This window comes from Athene cunicularia, assembly GCF_003259725.1.
Source record: "Athene cunicularia isolate RWA chromosome 2 unlocalized genomic scaffold, athCun1 chr2_part1, whole genome shotgun sequence".
NCBI lineage: Eukaryota > Metazoa > Chordata > Aves > Strigiformes > Strigidae > Athene > Athene cunicularia.
The window spans coordinates 76,866,011-76,890,811 of NW_020799095.1; the positions used below are offsets into that span (position 1 = coordinate 76,866,011).

Below are 24,801 nucleotides of genomic sequence, written 5' to 3' on the forward strand. Positions count from 1 at the left end.
AGTAGCAGGGCAGATATTTGTGCTCCGATTTTGAGATGATTAGAGTTAGCGTATTTTTGCTGAATTACATTTCCTAGAATGCTCTTTTCTGTAAGAGAAATAAAAAAATATCTGCTGTGTTTACTACATTTGTTAGATGAGATTTTTGGTTTATGATTTGCTTGTCTTGTCTTTGCTTGTCTTTCTCAATAGAAATGGCACTTTTGATGATTTTATGGTTAATGCATCCAACAGGAATATACCCATTTTGGCCTGTTTTGAAACAGCGGTAAGCTAGGATAGAGGAAAAAATTGGTCCAAAGTAAGTATAAATGCGTAAAGAATGACTTTAAGTCATTAAGTAATGTACAATAATGTACATTAAGTAAAACTATGTAAAGGGTGACTTTACAAATATGTAAAGAATAACTTGCATTTATATGGGTTTAAATACTGTGTACCAGAAATAGTAGCACTGTAGTTGTTACAGAGCTTCATGGCACTGCCTCGACTGCATGAGGTAGTTGTTTTAGGTGTAGCATAGGTTTTTTTCCACTACAGTGACAACCAGACAAGCCCTGAGGCCTGAGCTAGAAGTCTGTTTGCGGCTGTGTTTTCAGAAGTTCATCTGAGGAAAAAAACACCTGCATATGATATCTTATATTGTGACTTCCATGTTTGTAACTATAGCTGATTTCCTCCCATTATTTATTTTTTTAACCTTAGTGATCAAAATTATTTCAAAACATGGAGTCATTGTACATGAATGCTGAGCAACACATTCCTTTATTAAGTCCTAGAAAATAAGTTATGTGGTTTACAAACATAAGCAGGGGTAAGTTGTGTTTGTTTTCAGTAGTACAACTCCTTTTTGGCTGAACTCTCATGATGAAGCCTGTGGAATAGTATTTGCCTTGTTGGAACCTGTAGAATAGCGTTTGCACGTATTTGCTTTCTTCTCCTGAGCTGCAGTACCTTTTTTCCTTTCATCTGTAGTGAGTCAATGATTTACCAGCAAGGGTGTGTTTAAGGCATTTCTGCACGGAGAGGATACAGTGAAAGAGCTAGAAAAGACTGGTTATTGGAAATGTTAAAGAAAAATATAGACAAAAGTAAATCATAAAAGATGTAACAGGTTCTGGCATGCCATTTTTCTTCTCTTTTTTTCTCCAACAGAGAGTAAAGTTTGTCTTTCCTTAAGTTGTTCTGAGTGAATATATTATTCATGGATACATTTGTATTACAATAGAAATTTTAAAATGAGGACTTCACAAGCACACTGAATTGATACCAATGATGCACAGAAATTACTGAAGTCTTGTTACTCTCAGTCCTATTTTTAAAATAGTCAGGGACCATGGTGTCCTGAAGTGTCAAAGCAGAGCGTTTACAAGTGCACCAAACTGTGCCCTTAAAGAGTGACTGTTGTGAATAAATGTTGAAACAGGGCATGCTGAATGAGTGAACATGTGGATCGCCTCTTGCCAGCCATGACACATCCCTTTATAGATTCCCCTGGGGATAATGGGGTTGGCACCAGGGCACTGGGGGTGATGTAACGGAGTGGCACATCACTGTGGAGACTTCTGACTTGTCTCACTGCCTTTGAAGAGGATAGTAACATAAACTGAGTATCACAGGAAAGGAAGATTTAAGTTAGGCTAAAGTAATTATAAAGCTTCAGAAAGATGGGGATTCTTGTATCACCCTTAGATTAGATACACTGAATTATAAAATAACTTTAACATGCGGTAGTATATTTTAATTTTCTTATTATAAGATTAGTGAATTTGTCGTACCGATGCCACCCAGAGACTTTTGTTAATATTGCAAATCTGCTAGTTTTCAACTGTAGTGGTATTACTATTTTTTTGCTAACAGAGTATCTTCAAGAAGGTGGTACTGCACATATGTTTAACTTTGTGCTCGCTGTTTTCAAAAAGGACGCCATGGCATGAGGTGTCACATACGTACACCATAAACACTACTGAGATTTTTTAATATCTATGTTAATTTTTTAATGAAATCAGGAGGTTGGTATTGTGTTTTCACTTTGTTATTTACCATTGAAGGTGACTTCTGGATTCAATTCTAAACATACCACTCTTAGTAATTTCTCAATTTATTTTGCTGTTTACTGTAGCTCTACTTTGAATTGCTGAATAATGAAACTTAGATTAGAGAGAACTTCACTATTTCATTTGCAAAGAACAGTAGAGTTCAGCCCTTGGCAAGTCCTTGGACAATGGAAACCAAACAAGCTTTGGCTTGTTGGGCAGATACTAAATTTAAAGTAAAACTGAGACAGATTCCTGAACTTTCATTTTTTGTATGAGTATCTGATGTCCTCCTGCCCAGCTTTGATTGTTAACCTCTTTTGTCTCTAAAGCTTTTTAGGACACTCCCTTGATCTTTCCTAGGAGCTGAGGGGGCTGCAGTACGTTTGCTTTGCTCTGGGTTTATGAGCCATGGCAAACTTTGTTTCCTATTAAATCTGAGCTATTAAAAGAAACTGAAAACACCTAACAAAACCTGAAACCCCCAGGAGAACACACAGCATGTGATTCACAGCATGTGAAAGAGAGCCCTAGCTTTCTCAGAATTCAGCTTTTTCAATATCTGTCTTTTAGTTCTATGGGAAAGCGTGCATTTCCTTTTGGGAATGTTTTTGAGTTAAGGCCTGCAGATTTCAGTCCAGTAATAGTAATTAAAAAAAAAAAAAAAAAGTCTTTTTTTACTAAGGATAAGTATGTCTCAAATGTACCTAAAGGACTCAGTGTGTGTTGGAGACCAGCTGTCGTCATGACTGAATGTATGCTCTGATACAGTTTTTGTGGACAGCTTTAAGTCTGAGACCGATGTCTGTGGAACGGCAAACATGCATGTTTAGCTTTAAAAGGGAAAAAAAAATAATCCAGGTTGAAGGTGTGTCTGAATAAGGGGTTTTGGTATCAGGAGTAAAAAGAGAGAAGTCACTAAAGGGCCAGGTATTTTACTGTGCTGCACATGAACTGAGAACAGAGAGGAAAGGGAGAAGAATGCCACGAACGGGAAGGTTAGAACTGGAAAGGGGAGAGGTGTTGCTGTTTGTCACCTGTGATCAGCAGACGGTATGGTTAGGTTATGTGTCAGCAAGCCAGCTTAATTAACTTAAAATTTATTTATGCTCCTGTTGTAGTATACAAAATCTATAGCTGTGTTATTTTGTAAAGTTTGTCATGTTGCATCTACGTGAAAACCATTAATAAAGTGAAATTATTATTGCTTGCTACTTTATCATGAGTTTTTAATTAGAAGAAAAATAAATTATAGACCTTTAATAGCTTGTTATGCATTTTTGACTGTAAGGAAATAACTCGCAACAAGGTCTTGTTTACCTAAGGCTTTTCAGCTAGATTTTGCTGTTTAGATGAAAATAAATGTAATTATTTTGTAGATTTAGTTACATAAATTTTATTTAGTGTAACTCAGTGCAGAACTTTACCCATAATTTTTTACTTTTACCGTTACATGGGTTTTGTTTGATGGTCTTTTTTGCTTGTAGTTGTTTTTGGTAGTGGGTTTTTTTTTTGTTGTTTTGTTTTGTTTTTTTTCCTTACAGAAATATCACAAAGTTATAGCTTTGTCCTATAAAGGCTTATTCTTACATGACATGTGATGCCACTGTGACACACATGAGAGAGAGAGAGAGAGTTTCAGAGTGTTTGCTGAAAAAAACCAGCTCTAGCTGCCATTTGCTTTTCCTGACCTTATTCCCTCAAGCAAGAACACTACTGAATGCAAAAAAAGACAGGGTAAAATAATTTATATTTTGGAGGGACAGAGGGGAATCAGATTTCAGAGAGATTTCTTAGCAAGTCCTCATTCCCTTCTTGTTCTCTAGCCTGAGCTTGCCTTGCCCTGCCTGGCCTCTGCCCCCTTGCTCCAAATCTGGTAATAGTCTCAATCACCTGCTTGCTGTACCTTGAAGCTTTATTGTGCCTTGCTGAGACAGCAGGACCAGTGGAAGAGAACTGTACCCTTGAATCTCAGTCTTCTCTATAGTATTCTGGCATCGCAATAGCTCCGTGTACTGAAATGTCCCTGGCCTACCCATGCTATGGGGAAAAAAACAAGGTTTTTTTCTTATCAGTGTGGAGCTGAAGTAATCCTGTTCTCAACTGCTTGCCTTGTCTCTCTTTCAGAGTCTGCTATTTGAAGGGTGGGTCTGGCTTCACCTGTGTGCAGAGCTGCTGCTGAGCCAGTGGCATTTTCAGCTCTGCGTATTTGCTCACAGCAATACAAATTTGCATGTTAATACACTGATAGCCCAAGTTTTACTTTGGCAGTTCAGGAGTAGACTTGTGTGTGATCCTGCAAGATTGTACCTCAGAGGCAGAAACTTCTGGGTGCGAGCACAGGCAGAGAGAGCCCAGAGAGCCCACTTGCAGAGTGCAAATTCCTCGTATGTGTAAGGCAGCAATTCCCATGGCTTGGGCAACCACGTGGAAGGGGAATGTAACAGCTAAGGCACTAAACTCATGCTCTGGGTTGTCCTTCCAGCCCCTCTTGAGATCTCTGCCCACTGGCTTGGTTGGCCTTTCGACCTGGATACTCTCTTCTGTCTCTAAAGCAATTGATTGTTTTATACAAAATGCATGACTGAAAGGTTAAGGTTGCAAAATCAAGTACAAAAAAGTGAAGTGACTCTTTTGGACTTGTCTGTGTAGCCATATACACAAATAGGTAAATAAGGTATGTATAAAGCTACACAGGCCTATAACATATACATGTATGTACGTGTGTATATTTTTTTTTCCAGCTATGGAAACCTGGTAGGTTCTGTGCACGACATCTGCAGTAGTAGCTGATGGCAGTAGTAATCACAATTATCTGGTGTGTGGCCCCATCCCCTTTTCCCATCCAGTGTTCAGACCCTGATTTGAGAGCCTGTCCAGTGCAGATGGAATCAACAGTGAATTTAGCTACAAGCTCTGCAGAACGTGTACAGACTGGCATTACAGGCCTGTAATTGCCCAGATGCATACAGGCTGTCATTAAAAATGCAGAAGTGAGTTTTCTGACACCCAAGTGATTCTGCTGCATGCTTCCATCTGTTTTTCCAGAGCATATGACGCTACAGCTTCTGCACAGTGCGTTTAATGGTTCTCTGCAATGGCTGAACATGTTTTGACACAGAATAACATTTTTCTCCTGGGCGCTCTCCTTAGGGATAGATGACCTACTTGTGCTAAAACTTTAATATTTAAATCGGGAACAAATCATCCTGACACAGGCACCAGACATGGATTATTTCAACCCAGACGTTTGCAAAAGGAAAAATACGCTTATGAGCAAAGAAAGGAGCTTAGAATGGGTGTTTGCAACCTGAGCTGTAACTGGTGAGACCAGTATCAAAAATTACACTGCCACGGCACTCTCAGGGGGGTTGGTGTTGACTCTGTATTCTAAATAGTCACAACCATGTGGTCACCTTTGGTCTATTTATTGTCAGTTCCACATCTGTAGTCTTCAAATAGACTGTTCCACAGCCTGTTGAGCCATACATACATAGCCCTCTCCATCTTTCACATTCACTCTGGACCACTGCTTTGTGACTACATTAAAAAAAAAATTAAGAGAAATGCTTCCATATCCTGAGAACTGGGAAAGAAACTACAGAGGATGAGGCTTTTGTACAACTGCATGTTTTTTAAAGAACCATTTATATTGTTATAGCAATTTCATGTATTTTGTGTGTCTCTTTAAAAAAAAAAAAATTAAAAATTTTGCTGTGTTCCTAGCACAATGTTAGTGTTCTATTAGCCATACTGTTGTGTATCCAGCTACTGGTATGAATGCAAAAGTAACTACTAATAATGCTAATACTAAGGATTTGGTGTGTAGTTATTTATGTGTGTTTAACTTTGAAAGTAGGAATAGATTAGTATTCTGAATACAAATAATACTTCTTGCTGATTTTCAGCAACTCTGTCACTTTTCTGCCTTGTTTTAAGTAGCACTAAATTCGTCAGAGAAAGGCAGGTTAAAACCCGAAAAAGTTCACCTGAATGTCAAGCATTTTTCCTTTTTCATCCATTATGTCTCAAACCTTTTATTGTAAAAAAGATGAAAAGTCAAATTTGCTTGTTTTTCTCATTGCTTTCCCCTTGATCAGATCCTTTTTTAAAGAACGGAGCAATAAACCCAAACTCCTAGTCCTCAGCCGCTTCTGATGCATGGAAAACTAATGTGACTTCACTTGCGTATACTTCCAGTTGTACTGTGATGTTTTCTGCTTTACCTATGGAGTAACACCTCATCTCGCTTATAAATCGGACCAAAATTTGAATACTTCATTCAAGTGTATATCGAGTGACTGTTACATATATTTTACAGGCCTGTAGTGTAAATTACATGGTATGATGGTAAAAGTCTCCTATGTTTCCTTAGAGGACCATACTGAGAAAACTTGCAGCCCCACAGTATCTGCAAATGTAATGTTGGCTACCTGATATACTACAACTTTGACATTTACAGTAACAGTTGTATTTCTGCATTGTTTTTAGAAATTGCCCCTTGGTTACATGTGTTCAGAGCAGAAGATGCTGTGGACTTCTCACAGTTAACGTTTGACCCAGGACAAAAAGAGCTTATTGCTGGAGCAAGGTGAGAAATCTACTTTCTTTTCATGTTGCATCAGACTGGATTTTGTTCTTTGCTGATAAGTAATATTGAGGCAAATTTTAGCATCAGATTGCTTTCATGTGTCTTCCCTGCCTTCCAGACCCACTAAAATGAACATTATGCATATTTATTTCTCTTATTCCTGACCAAAGTTAAAAGATGAACTGCTTGGTTTCAAGGATCCTAATAACTTACGCTATTCTAATTTTTAAGAGGACTGCCCTGGAGGACTCAAACTTTGGATGCATACAGTAGAACAGGCAGATGCTGTATGACAATGTGACAAAAGTGACCATAGGATAAGATTTAAGATGATCCCAAATTTGGCTACACAGTATGGTTTTTTGTGCTTGGATGATTCTATTAATTATTCAGTACAATGCCAGGAACGATCTGTTAAAGACTGCTGAATTAGTGGTAAAGTTGATGATAATCATAGTTTTTGCACAGCAGGACAGTACTTTGCAAGCTGTGATCAACAGTAACAGTGTCGTAGGTGTCAACTTCAAAGCAGTGACACTCCTTGAAGACTATTTTTCCTTCTTTTAGCATATGAAGTGTAGTAAAACATTTTGCTTGGCAAAAAATTGTAACCATCTAAATGTAATATTTAAATCTACCTTCTGAGTATATTTTACTCTTTAATTATGAATGTTCTTGTCACTTCTTTTTTCTGTTAGATTTAGCATTGGAATTTATTTCTGTTTCCCAATTTGTTTCTTTGTTGAAAATGAGGTTCAGAATTAAGATTCATAAAATGCATTTTTTTCTCATGTGCCAACGGAAGTTGCTTATCTACAGGAGCAAAACTTTCTGAGTGTGGAGATATATATATATATATATATATATATATATATATATGTGTGTGTGTGTGTGTGTCTCTGGCCCACCTGAAGTGGGATATTCTCTGAACTCATGTTGATTTTTCTATTCTGTAAACTGCCAAATGAAATGAGGCATGAGGCTGTCAACTGACGCTGTTCTGTAAAGACAGGCAGTGTAAGTCAGAGCTGTCTGAGCCCCACCTCAGTCCTATGGAATTGTGTGTTGGATCAATGCACACTGTATAGATCTCAATAACTGATGAAAAAAAAAAATCTTTTTTCCCTTCTCTCTTATTTTTTTTTCCTCTGTACTGTTCATCTGGGCTCCAAATCTCAGCAAAGGATATGCTCATTTAAACATGTGCTTTTGATGAAGCCTTTTGAATTACTGTGGGAAAAGCTTTCGATGACTTTGTTGAATAGTCAGTGACTACAAAAAAATGCCAGCTGCCTTTTTCAAAAAACCCAATAAGTAAAAGCAGTAGGATTCATTTGGATTCTCTAAGCTAATGCTGCTTCAGAGCTTCATATATCTAGTTATATCTAAAATTGCAAAAATTAAAAATATTCAGTATTTTAAAAATCCTAACAAAAATCTTTGTTTTCCACAGTCCAATATAGCTTGCTGTTATTCGTTCATAGAATTTACTGGATTTTTCCTTTCCTTATTCTGTATTTCCATTCTAAATTCTAAGCTTTTCCACAGCACTGTTGTGTTTGGCCATGAAAACCTCGCTTTAGAATGACTACACTTGCCAGTGGGTTTCTCTAACTCTACATATTGTTGATATTAGTATGTCCTTTTCACTACACATTTTTCTCTTCTTGAAGCATTGTGCCAGACTATATGGTGAAAGTCACTGTATGTCATGGAGTCATAGATTCAGAGACTAGCAACCTGTTGTCGGGATGCTGTGGTCCCAAAAATACAAGTGTTGATCTTACTGATTATGTACCTTCTGCTTGTAGTCCCCGCTACCATGTAGAATGAATCTGTTTGCTGTGAATATGATGTTTTTGGCTCATTTGCAGGAGTGGTGTTTGCAGCCTTTCATAATCTCAAATAGCTGCACTGATTTTCTTTTTTTTTTTTTTTTTTTTTTTTTTTTTTCCTTTTTCTTAATGCACTATTTGTAGTTACCTTTCACCTGGGGCCATCTGAACAGAACATTAATATTACCATACTTGTGCTATGGCCTGTGGATAAAATTTTACTACAAGCTTCTTGCACATCTGCTTCACAGGATTCATATATCTGAAGAGCCGTTAGAGGAATTAATTTTATCCTAAGCCACAAATGTGCTCGCATAAAGACAGTGAAGAGAATGCACTGTTAATTCCTCCTCCCTGGTGAAGTATCTTTTGATATACAGTTATTTCTCTTAGAATATTCCAACTATATAATAATATATATAATAATATATATATATATTATTATCTTGTACTAATACTTTAGTACTGAAAAACTAATAGCTGTACAATGTGATTTCAGTAAGATCTGCACAGTTTAAAGTTCCTGTTCAGTTGTGATAATTTGTAGCCCTCTAATGTGGTATTCCTTTATCTACCAAATCAGTGATAAAGGAGGGAAATGTACAATGGAGCACATGGCAAAGCTACAAATAAACTTAGAGTACTCTGTATATACTACCAAGAGAAGTACTCTCATTATGATCTACTTGTCCAGCATCAAGACAAAAACAGGAGGTGATGCTTGCACCTCTAGGCTTCTGGTTTGGTAAGGTGGTGTTATTCTACACCAGGGGAATGGTTTTCACAACCAGGAGCTGTGTCCTGGTTCAGCTGAAGTTTACAGTTGATTATTTTTCACCTTAATGGAGGTTAGTGAACTCTTCCTTCAAATTTCTTTATCTTAAAAACCAAACAAAATACAGTTTTTGTTTGGAAGTTTGACAAAATTGGAAATTCTTAAATCCCTTTTCCATCACTGATATTCACTGCAGGTGATTCTCCTTTATTTTTGAAGTTCTACAGTCTGATGAGATTCATGGCTCCTTTTTGTTCATAAGCAAGGTAGTGAAGATCCCAGCTGGGATCCATACTGGATTCCTGTTAGGAGTTGCCAGTGTCATGCAGCTACATAAAAAGACAGATATGATCCCATGATGCCTCAAAAGGTGTCTCCTGTAGTGGCAGAGAACTATTGATATCATCGCACAAGGTCCTTGAGAGACTTTAAGCTGTATGTTTAAACAGGGTTAATCAAAATTCGAAAGAGATGTAGGGAAGGGCTGCTAAAAGGCAAATGAAGAGAGTTGGAATTGTAGTTCAGGAAAACAAAGCCTGAACATGTATACAGCACCTGCCCATAAATCCATCCAGCAGGCGCATCTAGGAAAGGAAATAGCCGTATAAGTTACACAGTAGTGTTGGCAGAAAACTGAATCAGTTTAAGTTGGCCATGAATAGTTTAGCCAAGAAACAATGAGTTTTGTCCTATTTTACCAGTGCGAACAAAACAAGAACAGCAATATTTTTGAGACGGAGATCTCTAAGTATATGAAAGGGATATTATTCTGTAATATTTGCCATAACAGACAATGACTGTGAAGGTAATTACTAGTCCTAGTCCTATATCACTAAGATTAGTCTTGCCTGTCCGGTTTTGGAAGTAAAGGTGGTCTTCTGATGTCTGTGGGCATTCTATAATTGGTGTGCAAAACCAGGTTTTTTACAATTTTCTCTACACCTGCCCCATGCCTCCGCAAGCTGTCTTCCAGTCCTTGTGAGAGGTTTCTGGTTGATATTTATCTTGTTCTGCAAAATGTCCAGTTCTCCTATAGAACTTGAGTTAATTAATTTGGAGTCTCCTAGCCTTATTTCAGTTTCCTTACACCAACTGAAGTGATCTGTGAATGTTACTACTCCAGTACTAGCACATACCTTCGCTTTAATCATCCAGTACTGGCACTGGTATTTCCCTTGTGTTGAGGAGTTGCCTAAGATTTGGAGCCCTGCCACACTTTTCCCTCTCCCACCACCCCCGTTAGGGGGAGAGGCCGCTGATTCCAATGCAATTTGGTTTTGTTTGAGTCTGGTTTACTTCTAGAGTGTGCACAGTCATGTATGCAGTAGAAACAAGTAACTGCAGTTCATCTTGTTGTTCACCTTTTAAATTCCTCACAAATCCCGTACCTCATCTGTGGGGGTTGTCTTTATTTTATATGTCACACTCATATGCATTTCCTACTGTGAAGTCCAGTGCCTTTTAGTAGTGACTGCTTTAGTTTCTTAATATTACTATATGGTACAGGTTCAATTATACCTCCTGTTTTAATTGTAAAGGGAGCTAACACAGCTTTCAAGTTTAACAAGGCTTGCACTTGTCTTTGTGTCAGAGTGACTTGACAAACATTAATACCTTCCAGTGTAACAGGTCTTAAGAACATATATTGGATCTGAACCATAAGTGCTGCAATACTTTTGTTTTAAAACAGTGTCATTTGGTCTTCTGTCAGTCTGCTGTGAAAAAGGAGATATATCTGTACCATTGGTGAGGGCTTCAGAGGGAGAGGAATATCTTCTGAAATGACTGATGAGTTAACCTGGATCTCAATAGCAACCTACAGTTGCCCTGCTTGCCTGGGACGTTTTTTCAGATATTATCCGAGTAGAAAAAATCATTTAGATAGGTTTGAGAAATGGGGTAGTGCGCTGAAGGGGTTGGGTACAGGCAGGAGAAAAGGTAAAGGGGGAAATTTATCTTGCCTGACTTTGATCAAACAGCCCAAAGTGCATAGTAAAGACAAATGAAGATTACAGTTCAGTTTATGAAGCTGAATTAAGGGAAGAAGAATGATTTTTATTATGGTTGCTGGCTTTTAAAATTTGCATTTGAAGAATGTGACAGATTTTTCAGTATTATGTCAATTGGGTCTAGATCTAATGTGAAAGGAACTTTTTTTCTTAATAGGTATGTGCTAAATTGTATGAGATTATACATTTATGTGAAATGGAAGAAAAAAAAAATAGATTAATGAGAAACACTACAGAGAAAATTTAGTATGGATGTAAAACAGTTGTTACTACATTCTAAATACTATTGGCTTTTGACACAGTGCAATGTAGCTATGTTCCCGTGAAGCTGTATCTTTGAAATTTGCCCCAGGCATTGTTCTTAACATCATATATGACCTGGCAGATAAAAATAAATGAGTTCTCCTGCAATCCGAAACCTTCTAGGGAATTTATTTGTTTTCTTAAAAGAAACCCATATGGCAGGGTAGAATTTACTTTTATAAATAAGTGGCATCAGCAAAGGATTACTCTCAGGGCATTAGCTCCTCAGTAAGCTCAAGGAAAAGAGAGACTGCTTCTTCATTTTATTCTGCTAAATCCTGATAAAATATTCAGATGAATATTTTTCTATGTGTTATTTAGTGGACTGACTGAACCTCCAATCAAATGTGATAATGATTTCTGTATTTTGAAATGCCAGTAAGCATGGAGATTCATGGATTTCCCCAAGAACAACCTTGTCTTCTTTTCCTGTGTGGAAGCGCTTTGCCATATGTTCTGCAGCATTTTTTTTTCTCTCTTGGAAAGGTCAACTGAGGCGGGAAAGGACGAGCTCAGGGGAAGGATATAGCAGTGTCTGAATTGCCCTGGCATTGCCATTTAAAATTCTTGTTCTCTGACAATGCAATAAACACTTAGCTCTAGTTTTTATAAATCAAAAATTCTTAAAAGTGTTCTAGCCATTTTGGTAGACTGTAACAGTATGCCTTTTCACTTAATTAGATGTGTGTTTGGGAATGTTAATTTGAACCATTACCAATTCTTGCCATAATAACAGAAAGGCAAATTAAAGTATTCATTAACAGTGGTTTAAGAATATCTAATAAAGGAATAAATAACTGTACAGGTTTGCTTCTTGCTGTTGTCTGCTCCCAGCAGGAGAATCTGAGAGCTTCTTGTTAATGAGATGCTCTGAGCACTACATATTGGGAGAATATACAGGCACCAATTCATTTCTTTGAATGTCCATCTGGGTTTTATTGCTCATTTAACATTTGGTGCAGGGTAATCAATGTCTGTCCTTCCACTGACTGATCTGATCTAATCTAAGGTGTGGTTTAATGGTAAATCTAAGAGAAATTATCATCCTACTGCTGTGAAAAGATGAAGGTCTTTCTCCCCCTACTGCTTCTCTTTCCTAACTTGCTAATGGATTCCTAAATATTTTTAAAAGCTGATGCTTTATACCTCTCCTGCTCATGCCTTATTCCACTATGCAGTTTTCTCCTTTGCACAAGATCTGGTAATAGTCTGGCTGCAGAGTAACACTAGCCAATTCACTAACCTCACAAAAATTACTCCTTTTCTTGTGTTGATTTAATGTCTTGCCATTTTAATTAGTGGAACTAACATGATGCATCATCAGAGGAGCCCTGGAATTGACTCAGGGTAACATGAAAAGAGAAATGGCAGGGGTAAAAGGAACTTCTTCGTCAGAGAACACTGCTATTTCAGTGTAAGCCATCTTCAGAAATTGCATCAGATGAGTAGTGTTCTGAAGGTACCTGTCTTTAATTGAAGTAATGACTTAATGTATACACACTTGATCTCTGATAGCAGTAGTACATGTCCTGCTGCAGAATACAGTAATTTATGCCTTCTCTTGGTTCCTGGTTCTCATGTCAGTTAGCTGCTCCTTTCTTATGCAATGAATGTTAGTCCAAACATACAGTTTCTGTCCTACATTGCCAGCAGTTTGGTCCTTGCTGAACTTGTCTACTTGTATGTGTGCCTTTAGGGCACTGAACTGCAGGGCAGGGAGCTACCAGCTGACCAGAGGATGATAATCATGATATGGAAGTCCTAGAACAGTACCACTTGGAGCAGCAGTCAGGTCTGTGAAGGTCTTTTCCCTGCCTCTGAAGCATTGGTGCCTTGAATGAGTTACTGTAGTGCCCTTGTGGCTGCACTCAGCTTGTGAGGGCTGCTTGGATGCTAGGTGGGTGTGTGGGTCTCACTCCTCATTCAAAGAATGCAGTCAGAAAATTTAACAGTGAAATGATGCATATTGTGCACTTGACCTTCACCTCTCAAAATCTGATGGGAACAAGACCGCGTTTTATATAGAGATGTGTTGACATCATGCGCTTACATTTGTTTTCATCCTGCTTCTGAATTTCCCATGTACAGTGAGCTTCCACGGAAGGAAAGGGCTTTGTTGGAAACTAACAGCTCTACCAGAATATTACAGCATGATCACAGGAGGGAAATTCAAGGCTGGCTTTGAAAATGTGGGCCACCGAGTTAGTAACACACCTTCCTTTAAATTTCTTTAGCAGTAATGTGATCACCTACATAATTTTGATCATTTTGTTGTTGCAGTTTCTTCTCCTAATAAAATAATAAAATGTCAAAAAATAGTCCAAACTTGAGCTACCTTAGACTTGTTACCTTCTCCTTCTGCTCTCCCTTCCCCCCAAAAAAACAGCTCAAGCAAACTTTATGTGCCAAAAGAGATTACTGTAAGAAAAGAGGCCACAAAAAATGTGAACAGTCTAAAATTTCTGTTTAAGCCCATTCCTTTTTTTTTTTTTTTTTTCCCCCTGAGGAGTTTTAACAGCGGCATTTAAATTTAATTTCTAATTAATCTTGGAAAGAAACAGAAGATTAATATGTTGAATAATGAAATCATGAAAGGGCAAATAAGATTTGCATGGCTGTTTATGTGGGTGGGTCCTGTACCGTGTATGCCATATCTGCCAAAACGTAAAAAACAGTGAGATGTACTTTGAATCACAGAATCATCAAGGTTGGACAAGACCTTGAAGATCATCCAGACCAACCATTAACCTAACACTGACAGTTCCCAACTACACCAGATCCCTCAGCGCTATGTCAACCTGACTGTTAAACACCTCCAGGGATGGGGACTCCACCACCTCCATTGGCAGCCCATTCCAACACCCAACAACCCATTCTGTAAAGAAATGATTCTTAATATCCAGTCTAAACCTTCCCTGGCACAACCTGAGGCCATTCCCTCTTATCCTGTCACTTGTTACTTGGTTAAAGAGGCTCATCCCAAGCTCTCTGCAACCTCCTTTCAGGTAGCTGTAGAGGGCGATGAGGTCTCCCCTCAGCCTCCTCTTCTCCAGACTGACGTGCGTATTGCAACATTTAAAAGTATTAAAGATCTGGTCAGCCACAGTTACACAATACAGAGTTCACGTTTTGAATGAGGTGATATTTCAGGAGAAAGTTGAACCTAACAACAACTTACTAAGTGAATAGCTGAGTAAGCTCACAAATTTATCTGGACTAATCCATAATATTCAGAAAAGCCTTGATCTGCACGTGTCAGAGGGGCACAGGTGACAAACATCCTGAGGCCATATCCGGCTGGGGAACTTGGGTGCTCTGTGTGAGAAGCAGGGACCAACAGGAGAAGATGGTAGTTCAGATTTGAAATGACATGGCACGATGGGACTTCAGGAGGAGAGTGGGCTCCAGAACTGCAGGAACAGGTCACTGGTGACTTTCTGCTTTTCCTGGAGAAGCCCATGGCAAGAAATATGTAGAAGTGGTGACTGGCTGTTGTTTGACATCTGTGCAGGAGCGCTATGTTCTTAGGATCTCTAGTTGCTGCTGGGGCTCTATGTGGAGCCACAGGGAAGTGCATGTGAATATAGTAAGATTTGCTAATCCTGATGAGCAACCATCAGAGAAGGAAATCAGATTTTACAGGACCTTTGAGTGGATTAATTTAATTTATTATTTCCTAATTTGCTCCAGTAGTGTTTTTCTTATTCTGTTTGTCAAGCTCAGTGTCTTGCTGGTCAGCCTATGATCACCTGAGTCTTCTTTTTTGCCCTTTTGAATGCTAATAAAATATATTTAGTCTTTTATTCCTCAAGAATGCCTGTAATTTCAGAAATTATGAAAAAAGAGCAATAAGAAGACCAAAATCACATCACCATAATTTTTAGGTTGAATTGGCATGAACTGATAGTCTGAAAATATTTCTCTCTGTGTATTTGCAGTTTTCACATCTTTAGCATTTATCACTAAGCTATTTATTTAATTTCGTTATTCTCATTTGCTGAGGCTTATATTTCCTGCAACATGAAGACAAAAAATTAATTATCAACCATTCTGCTTTCATTAGTGTAATTTGACCATTTTCATACAGTAGTTCAAGACCACTTTGATTAGGTTTCTTTTATTTTCAATCTATCATTCTTATCTTTTTCACTTATTTTTCCTATTGTACCTTGACATAATTTTTTATTTATATTGAATATCTCATTTCCTCCTATTCTTTTTTTTTTTTTTTTTTTTTTTTTTTTTTTATTTGTAATCGCTTATTTTACTACACTGCAGAATTGGAATTAACTTTTTTTCAGAACTTTCCCATCTTGATTGTGGAATCGTGACTTTTTGCTTAATAACTGAATTTTACAGAGCTTTTAAATTTCATTTTCAGTCTTAATATTTTTTAGTTCCAGTAAATTCAATAAAATTTTCTTCTTTCATATGAAATAGTTTCTTGAAAGAAGTGCACAGTTTACTGCTTTATTTCCAGGAGATGTGGCAGCATGTCTGGTCGTGCTTTGAGTTTCTGAGTTTGCTGTAGCCCTTATTTATTGATTCAGTCTTCCAATTGCAGATGCATATGGAGGCTTGAGGTGGCTGGGATTTCTTTGCTATCTCATGAGTTTTTCAGAAGCTTAATCTATAGTACGTTTTCCTAAGATGTATGTGCCATCTTGACGTTCTTCTAATTCACATCTCTGTTTAATGCAACAGCATTTGTTGTTGCATTCATGTTTTATATCTTGCTGCTTTAGAAAGGAAAAGGGTGAAGTGCTGGATTTAACAACCATTACTAACATGCTATACTTTTGAATCTTTAAGGGTTTTCAATTGATTTTTGACATGGACTTGTTTAGGAACATACAGAAGATTAATTTTATACTTTATCTGTAGTCATACTGAATGTATTCACTGCAATAGATCGAAATACATTATTGTCATGAATGTGACGAGCGTGCTTTTTGTGGTGCTTCTTTCAGTTCCCACTGATGAGAGTGGAAGTCTTTGTTGTTAAGTTTGAGAAAGCTCTTGATTAACAGGTTATAGTTATCATAATTCAGCTAGAAAAGTTGTTCAGTGCTGTGAATGTAAAGCAAAATGCTTATTGCCTGCTGGCTCTCTGAAGGAATATAGGATGCTGCTTTATCTCAGTTAGTTGTGTTTTCTTCTCATTACTGTGTCCTTCTGTTTGCAGATTTATGAAACATATTTGCTTTCCTCATTCATTAAGCACTGAATGGAAACAAATTTACTAATTACCGCCAGTGTCAAATCAGTTTAATTCCAGAATATAAAGTACTATTTGTCTTGCTTTTATTACCACCATATTTGGACAGAAGACAGGTCGTGTGCTAAAAGGTCTGTATCTATACTTCAGAAATGTACTTGGTCATTTTTATTTCACATCCCTTGTTGCCTTTAAGGCATAAATTCACTAGAATAAAGCTAAACAGAGGTTGAAAAATGCCAATCCAGAGCATAATCTCAATAACATATTGAAAAAAGTATTGTCACCTGTCTCACGGGAAGCATAATGGCTCTGCACATGTAATGAAAATTAGCATTGACTTTTTCTTTGGACTGCCGGATTTATTAATATATTAAGTGTGTGGGGTTTTTTTACTGTCACACCTTTTCATTTTTTTTTTTTTCCCTAATACATGTCCTTTCTAAACGAGTTCTCATGTTAGAGATGCATACCTTAGAATGTTAAACTATTGTATTTGTAGAGCCAAACGTAGTCTTGCAAGTTTTACTGAAGTGGGCACATTTACGTAGGATTAGCTCTGATGGCTCTCCAAGTGCTAGTTTGGCACTTATCCTAGCATTATTTATGTAGTCACAGTCGCTTTGTGCTGTCCATTTGCCCAGTTACCTCTATGGTGCTAAAGTGTAATGCTTTTACTATGTCTTGCACATTGCTTTTCTTCATATTCCATTTTCTTTTTGCTGGCTTTATGAGGCTGAAAATAATATTTTAATTGGTTATTGGCAGCCACAGGAAGTTGAAAAATATACACTAATTAGCTCTGGCTCTTGGCTCATTCAAATGAATATAGATATTTTAGTCTCCCTAACACTTACAGGGTCAATATTTCTAATTCCACACTGGATATATTAATGGGTAGAAGTGTTGTGCTCTACTGCATAGGATACAAATCTATTTTTCTACCAAAAAGACCCCCCATAACTTTCAGCCTTTTTTTCTTCAGGCTGACACTGTGTTTATGTATTTGTTAATTTAGAATTTTTACAATTTGGGACAATAGCTTACTTTTTAATAGGCTGAAATGATGTCAGGATGAAAACCCATTAAAGAAAAACATTAATAATTTGATAATCTCTCTTAAAATGCCACATCAGTGATAAATCTTCAGTAGATAACTCAAGATGAAGTGCCCATAGAGATTGACATGACACCATGCTAAGTACTGACACGACAACCAAAAGTGTGAGACCAGACTGCTCATATATTCTGTGACAGAGACTGCATTTATTTGTAGTGTTAGATGGGGCATTTATGTGCTACTCCTGTGAGTCTGATACCACTGAGTTAAGAAAACACTTTATACCTGCTGAGGATGCAGTTTCAATTTCCCTGGAAGAAAAAAGTTGCTCTGCTTCTGTAAATGGAAAAAAAAAAAAGATTTGCAACAGCAGTGAAGTTGTAGGTTTCTTCAACTTTTATATATCTCGAGTGAAAGAAGCACAATCAGTGATGGTTGATGGAAGCTTATATGCAGTGAGATGAGGAGCAGGCTATGTATTTATGTTCCCTGCTGAATATTTCTGAACAAGACCTTTTGCAGGTGAGAAAGTAATTTTTGTCCTTACAGAGAGCGTGTAGATAGGTTAGAAAGATATATGTATTGCTTCCTGATGTTTCAGCGCGAGTCCTTCAAGTCAACTTGAATGTAGCTTGTGGATGAATCTTTGTGTAAACACTATCCTGCAATGTACTGTTTATTTGCCCACTTCAGGTCTCTTCATGAATCAAAGCCAAGTATTTGAGTTATTTGTTTGTGATGATTTGTCTGTGCTAATAACAAATATTCTGTCCTTATATTATTTTCTGATGAATTCTTGTTCTTAATAGCCCTCCTCTTGCATTTTGAGTAACTCTCCTTAGCAATATTCCTAGGAAAGACTAGTGACACAATTCCTATACATTCACAGTTTAATTAGACCATACATGTGCCAGAGACAGTAAGTAAATACACATAGCTGCACTCCAGAGTCCATAAATAAAGCTGGCCATGATGGTGGTTGTGTTTCTGAGATACATGTTTTGAAAAAAAAAAAATATTTGTTTTTTAGACACAGGTTTTTTCCTTCTCCTGATCGCTGCTGGCTCATTTGAAAGAATTTTACAGGAGATGTAAACTACAGCTCCTGACCATCTGTGACCATTAACAATAACTCATAACTCTTTGGAAAGATTTAGAATTATTATCTAAAAAAAAATGTAGCCTAATTTTAATTTGGATTACGCTTCTACCAGTTGCATAGATGTAATATTGCAGATAATTTGTGAATATTGCAAATATTTAAATTTGAATTTAAATTTACTTATCTCTTTGTTATCTGCTTTTTGTTACTTTAAGTGAATTTGTTGAAATCTTATAAATGAATGTTACAGATTCTGTTGGTCTCTTTTCACAGGTAATTAGTGATAGAACAAGAGCGAATGGCTTTAAACTCCCAAGAGGGGAGGTTCAGACTGGACATTAGGAAAAAAATTTTCACAGCAAGAGTCATCAGACAGTGGAATAGGCTGCCCAGGGAGGTGGTGGAGTCACCATCCCTGGATGTGTTTAAGGGTCGTTTAGATGAGATGTTGGGGGATATGGTGTAGGGGAGAACTTTGTAGAGTAGGGCTGGTGGTTGGACTCGATGATCCCAAGGGTCTTTTCCAACCTGAATGATTCTGTGATCCTGTGATTTATTATGAATAAATTAAAATTGAAGTAATTATAGTAATCTTCAAAAAAATTCTTCCTTCTTATTTTTACCTATAAAGCATAATCACTCTGTAGTGACATTGCAAAACCAGAATTACTTTAAATAAGGTAAAAATTAGGCAAAGAAGACTGAAGAATCTTATATATATGGAAATGTATTAAAAAAAAGAAGACATAATGAAAAGGAAAAAAGGTGTGAGAAGAAGAAACAAAGAAAGAAAGAAAGGAAAAACTGAGCAGGAGGGATATGGACATGGAACATGGAAGAGCTTTATTGCAGATCTAGCATGAAAGAGAATCAGCACTAGAGAAGGATGTACTGAAATCAGTTCAAACCTGGTGTAGTATTTGCTCATTTTTGTGAGGGTCATGAACAGATACCGTAACTGCTACCAACAGAGCTGGTTTATCAGAACAGGTGTAACAAGGCAGCTGCTTTAACTAGATAGACAGTCAGTTGGGAGGAGTTGTGATAGCACACATATATTGCACCAGGATGTGCTGAAGGAAGTGACTTTGGCCGGCGGGGCATACTCCCCTTTCTGATATAGCCTAACCCATCATTTCTCCATGTTTCGAGCAGTGCCTTTGAATCATGTCTTTTTTGTGGTTTGCCTGAACTCCTCCCAAGTTCAAGATGTGCATCAATACTGCTGTAGAGAAAAAAAAAAAATGGAGTGAGAAATCCTTTTGCAATAAAAGCATGGTCTTTTGAAAAATATGCTTGGTTCATGTGTAGCTCCTGTTGTACATGGGAAAAAATCCTTGGGTTTCAAAGAAGCTAGACTGGGTATGGTTGTGAAAACTGGCTTCTGTAGGCACTCCATCATACTGGGATCCTTTGCTTCAGACTTTACATATCTGTGTCTGAGCTAAATGCGTAAGGTTCCCATCATTGTGGAGACAAACTAACAGCTTTAATCTGCCTGTCCTCTTATTCTCATTTTGACATCTAACACTGGTCACAGGAATCTGCCAAAGCACTGAGTATTTCTTCCCATTGATTCTAAAGGAAGACTGGAGGAATGACTCCGATGTACCTGTATGCAGCATAAATGTCTACTTTATTTATATGCAGCCAGTCATTAAAGATGAAAATTGGTTTTAGAAATTGTTGTAGACCTTAGCCCAAACGGCTCTATGTTAAGACAGTCACTGAAATAATTTAGAGTCCTGAATACCGTAATTTTTTTTTCTATCTTTTATATTCATTAATTATGTTTTTATTTAAACACTAGTATCATTTTTTTTTTTTTACTTAAACACTAATAACAATTAATTTTTATCTATTATTTTTTTAATCCCAGAAACTACCTCTTCAGGTTGCAGCTTGAAGATCTCTCTCTGATACAGGTATGTTTTATGTTTGTTTCCTTAGTTCATCTGCATGATGTAGGTAAGCAGGTGTTTTAAAGCAGATAATTAAGATATTAATACACTTCATAATTGGAGATAAGTGTGCATCTGTTTTTGTCCTCTTTAGCGCCCCATAATATATGTCATATTATCCATGTTAATGCCAGATTAGCCTTTGTCCCAGGCCATACAGACTTGATGTTACCTTACTTGGCTGTGATGTTGTTAGAGTAGATCTATTAAAAATGAGGCTGGGAAGAAGGATCACATTCTCTTAGAAAAATGTTCCAATTTATTGTTGTGTAACTTCTGTATTCAGAATTTATTGTTATTCTAGATAAAATATAATTTTAAAATAATGATTTTTTTAAAAAAATTCATTACTGAAGTTAAATTAGGCAAACAAAACAGCAAATGTGTGAACACAGGTATCAAAATCTCAGTTTCATATATATATGCAGCTATTTGTTGTTTAAAACTTCTTAGGGCTTGGAAGGTTGCCTTTTAGAGGCAGTTAGGCTTCATATAAAGGTAAGTGAGAATCCCTGATCAATTTATTTTTCCCTGAACTTCATATGATTTCCATATACCAGCAGTCTTGTCTTTCCTTAGTGTTCTGAGTGGTGTTCCTTGTTTAGATTTTATTGGCCTTCTCTTCCATTATTTTTAACGTTGGCATAATTTCTAACCATCAGTCTTGTATTCTTGGCTCTAAGAGTTGTTTTAGTAAATTTGAGTTGGCTAACTTGCTAAGGTATAGAACTAGAAAATACCAGTGAAATAGAAATTTATGGTTTCTCATCATCTTTTCCATTTATGCAATTTAAAATTAACTAGCTTTAGATTCAGTACTGTGTCTAGTATTTCATGAAGTAATACTATACAGTTGAATACAGAAAAGTAAAATGTGTTCAAGTAAGGCTCTCCTTGTGATCTGTAGAACACCTTGTATATGCTTTAATTAGGCTTGCAGAATTCCTTTATCTTCCCAGATTACTAGAAACAAGAACTGAAGTTGGCCTAAAATTACCTAAAATTGCAGTATTAATAAATATGCAACTTTGTTGCTAGTTCTTAAGGCTGTGATGCACCTAACACTTTTTAAATATCCATAATTCAGACTGTCTGCTTTCCCCTTTTGTGACATATTAAATATCCTGGCAAATAATTTGGGTTAAGTCCTGAAGATTCTTGTTGAGAGGCTGCACTGAGAGTTCTTCGATGATGCTGTTGGAAGCTTATTCTGCTAATTCATAGATTGAAGTTCACAGCTTTCCTCTGTTAGGATAAGTATCAGTAGGCTGAATTTGCTAATAAGGGAGAAATCTGTAGATTACAGAGTTTTATAATTGTGCTGACTGACTCAAACAAACACCCTTCCACCCCAATCAGCAAAAAATATAAAATGAGGACAGAAATCATACTGTTGATGTTACACTAGGCTACTAGGTTTTGGTCTCATGAACATGCAGAAGTCTTTAAACAGTCTCTCAATTGGTAAACTACTTTTGATAAAGTTTCTTATTCCATCGTCAATGCTGTAACACCACTGGTTTGCCTCTGTATCTTCTAATTTTTTTTCCAGAACCCTGTAGGGAGGTTGTATTTCAGAATCAAAGTATGTAATTATTTTTTTCTTTCATCAAGTATTCAGGTTTTTTTCATTATTGTCAGACCTACCATTATGACTCTTCTCCTCTTCCTCTCTGCTTCCCTTCTGATTCTGTTAGAGTGTCCCGGGATATCTAACAGATGTATTTCCTTGGATGTTATGGCAACTCCAAATCAGTTGTGAGGTGCCTGAACCTTTGTTTTGGTGCAAGGAAGCCAGAATGCAAGGTATATTGTTTAGAACTTCCAAACTCATTACACAACATACTCAGATTGTTTTGTAATCTGGTAAGAAAGTATGAAGTAGTCATAAAAGTAGGTTCGAGAGAGCACCTCCAGGTACCCCAGGGCATGATCAGGGGTCAGTGCTGTTGTCCTTAATGTTGGTTACTTGCTTGAAATCTTCTTACAAGTCTTCAGTCATAAAGATGCACAACTTTTCTCAGACATTGTTCGGAAATGTTGACACGAAGAGAGTCTCTGTCTTTATGGTGGGAAGCGTGAAAACTTTAGTAATGAAAAAGACAGTAATCATTCCTTTGGAATCTTGGAATTTAAACTTACCAGCTACCAACCTGAAACCCCCCTAGAGTCAAGAGTGTTTTTACCAAGTGATTCACTGAGCTTTACAGACCTTTGAGATAAATTGGAATGACACAATCCTAGCTGCAATCCCGGTCATCCCAACATGTTGTATAGGATTAACTCAGGTATCACTGAAGCAAACTTCAGTTTCTGAAACTTTAGGGCATGTGAAGTTTCTCTCATTCATATGTGGTGAAAGAAATATTTTAAATAGGATATAAAGTTTGCCAAGCTAACAATTAAAAATTACAGTATTTTTAAGCTCCAGACCTTTCAACCCTAAAACTCTATTAGAGAGGTAGGAACAAAAGTGAGAAGGACAGTAAAAGTGATATGAAACCCTTGCAACACAGAGTGATGGAATTTTACGGGAGAAATAAAACATACTGTGTTTTAACTCAGTACTGTGCGTGTTAGCATTTGTTTGCTGAAGGACTGAACACTTTGACACTTTATCTAAGAACAGATGAAAATTTAGCATTTTTTTGATCACACAGTTGTCACAATAATAACAACTTAAAAACCCAGTTAATTATTCTACTTATGTCGCTCACTTTGATTTCTTTGCATGAACTAGCCTTTGTAAAACCATGTAGATGTTTCACAAGCTAATAAACTATGTTTTCACATCTAGAAGACAAGTTGCACAGTGAATTGCTAGCTGTTAAGAACTTTTCAGTGTAGCACAATAACAATATGAAAGGTCTAGAAACAAAGCAACTTATACAGCTGTTTATCTTTGCTGTTGCGAGTCTGGAGAAGGAAAATTGCTGACTCTTCCTCATGCACATCAGACACTTCCAGCATGGAAGCAAGGATGATTGTTGCAATTGACATCCTCCATTTCTTCGGTTTTCAATTAGAGTTTTATAACTATTTTCTTTATAGTGATGCTTTATTTTTTTTAGTTTGATTCATAATTTGATTTTTTTTCATAGTACATTTCTATCTGGAAAATAAAGGGAATGCCTAAAACTTAATCTTGACTGTTGATGCACTTCAGTTATTTTTGAATAAACAATTTTCTTCATTTGTCATGCTTAAGTATCTGTTGTAACGTGTTGTTACTTTGTCCACACACTGCTATTATGAAGATAAAAGGCTTCATGTTACATGTAAGAAACTGGAACAGTAAGAATCATTTAATTACAGCATAAGCATCTTTGCAAATCTTTTGTTTATAAATTTATGTATATTTTTGTAAAGCTAGACATTGTATAAATAAAGTATTATTTTGAAATATTCTCAGACATTGCAATATCATCAGATATTGTTTTGTAATAGGAAAGCTCTCTATAAAGGAATAAAGTGTAATGAGGACTCCTTGTTTGAACAATTCTGCAAAAGTTCCTTTGGGCCAAAATATGTGTGTGCCCTGCTTTCTACAGTGTATACTTGGAAAACAGTTTTGAAACACAAGATAACCCTTCTTTAAAAAATAAACAAAACTAGACAGCCACTTGCAATACGAGTTCTCACAAAAGAAATGCCGAACAGAAATTCATGTATTAAAAGGGTACTGTTTCCATCAGTTTAGTCAAAGTTAATCCCTTGTAAAAGTGAGGGTTAGAGTGCTACTAGATCGTATCAGACAGGATGTGTATCTAAACGTGAGCTAGGACTATGCAGTGAGACATCGTTGCCCATTGTGGGTACATCAAAGTTGTCATCCCACATGTCATGGTTCTGTGCTCTGTACTTTATAGGAAAATCCTGTTGTTTGAGTAAGCAAGTTTCATATGATAGTG

At 36.9% G+C, this 24,801-nt stretch overlaps 1 protein-coding gene across 3 annotated transcripts in view; it reads left to right on the forward strand.

Annotated features, from left to right (window-relative positions):
* Positions 1–24,801, forward strand: part of SEMA5A (semaphorin 5A) — a 341,520-nt gene that overhangs the window by 119,197 nt on the left and 197,522 nt on the right. For all 3 annotated transcript variants that reach the window (XM_026842316.1, XM_026842312.1, XM_026842315.1), the window contains exons 4-5: positions 6,528–6,627; positions 20,809–20,854. In XM_026842316.1, the coding sequence (XP_026698117.1) occupies positions 6,528–6,627; positions 20,809–20,854 (146 nt within the window). The remainder of the gene's footprint in view (positions 1–6,527; positions 6,628–20,808; positions 20,855–24,801) is intronic.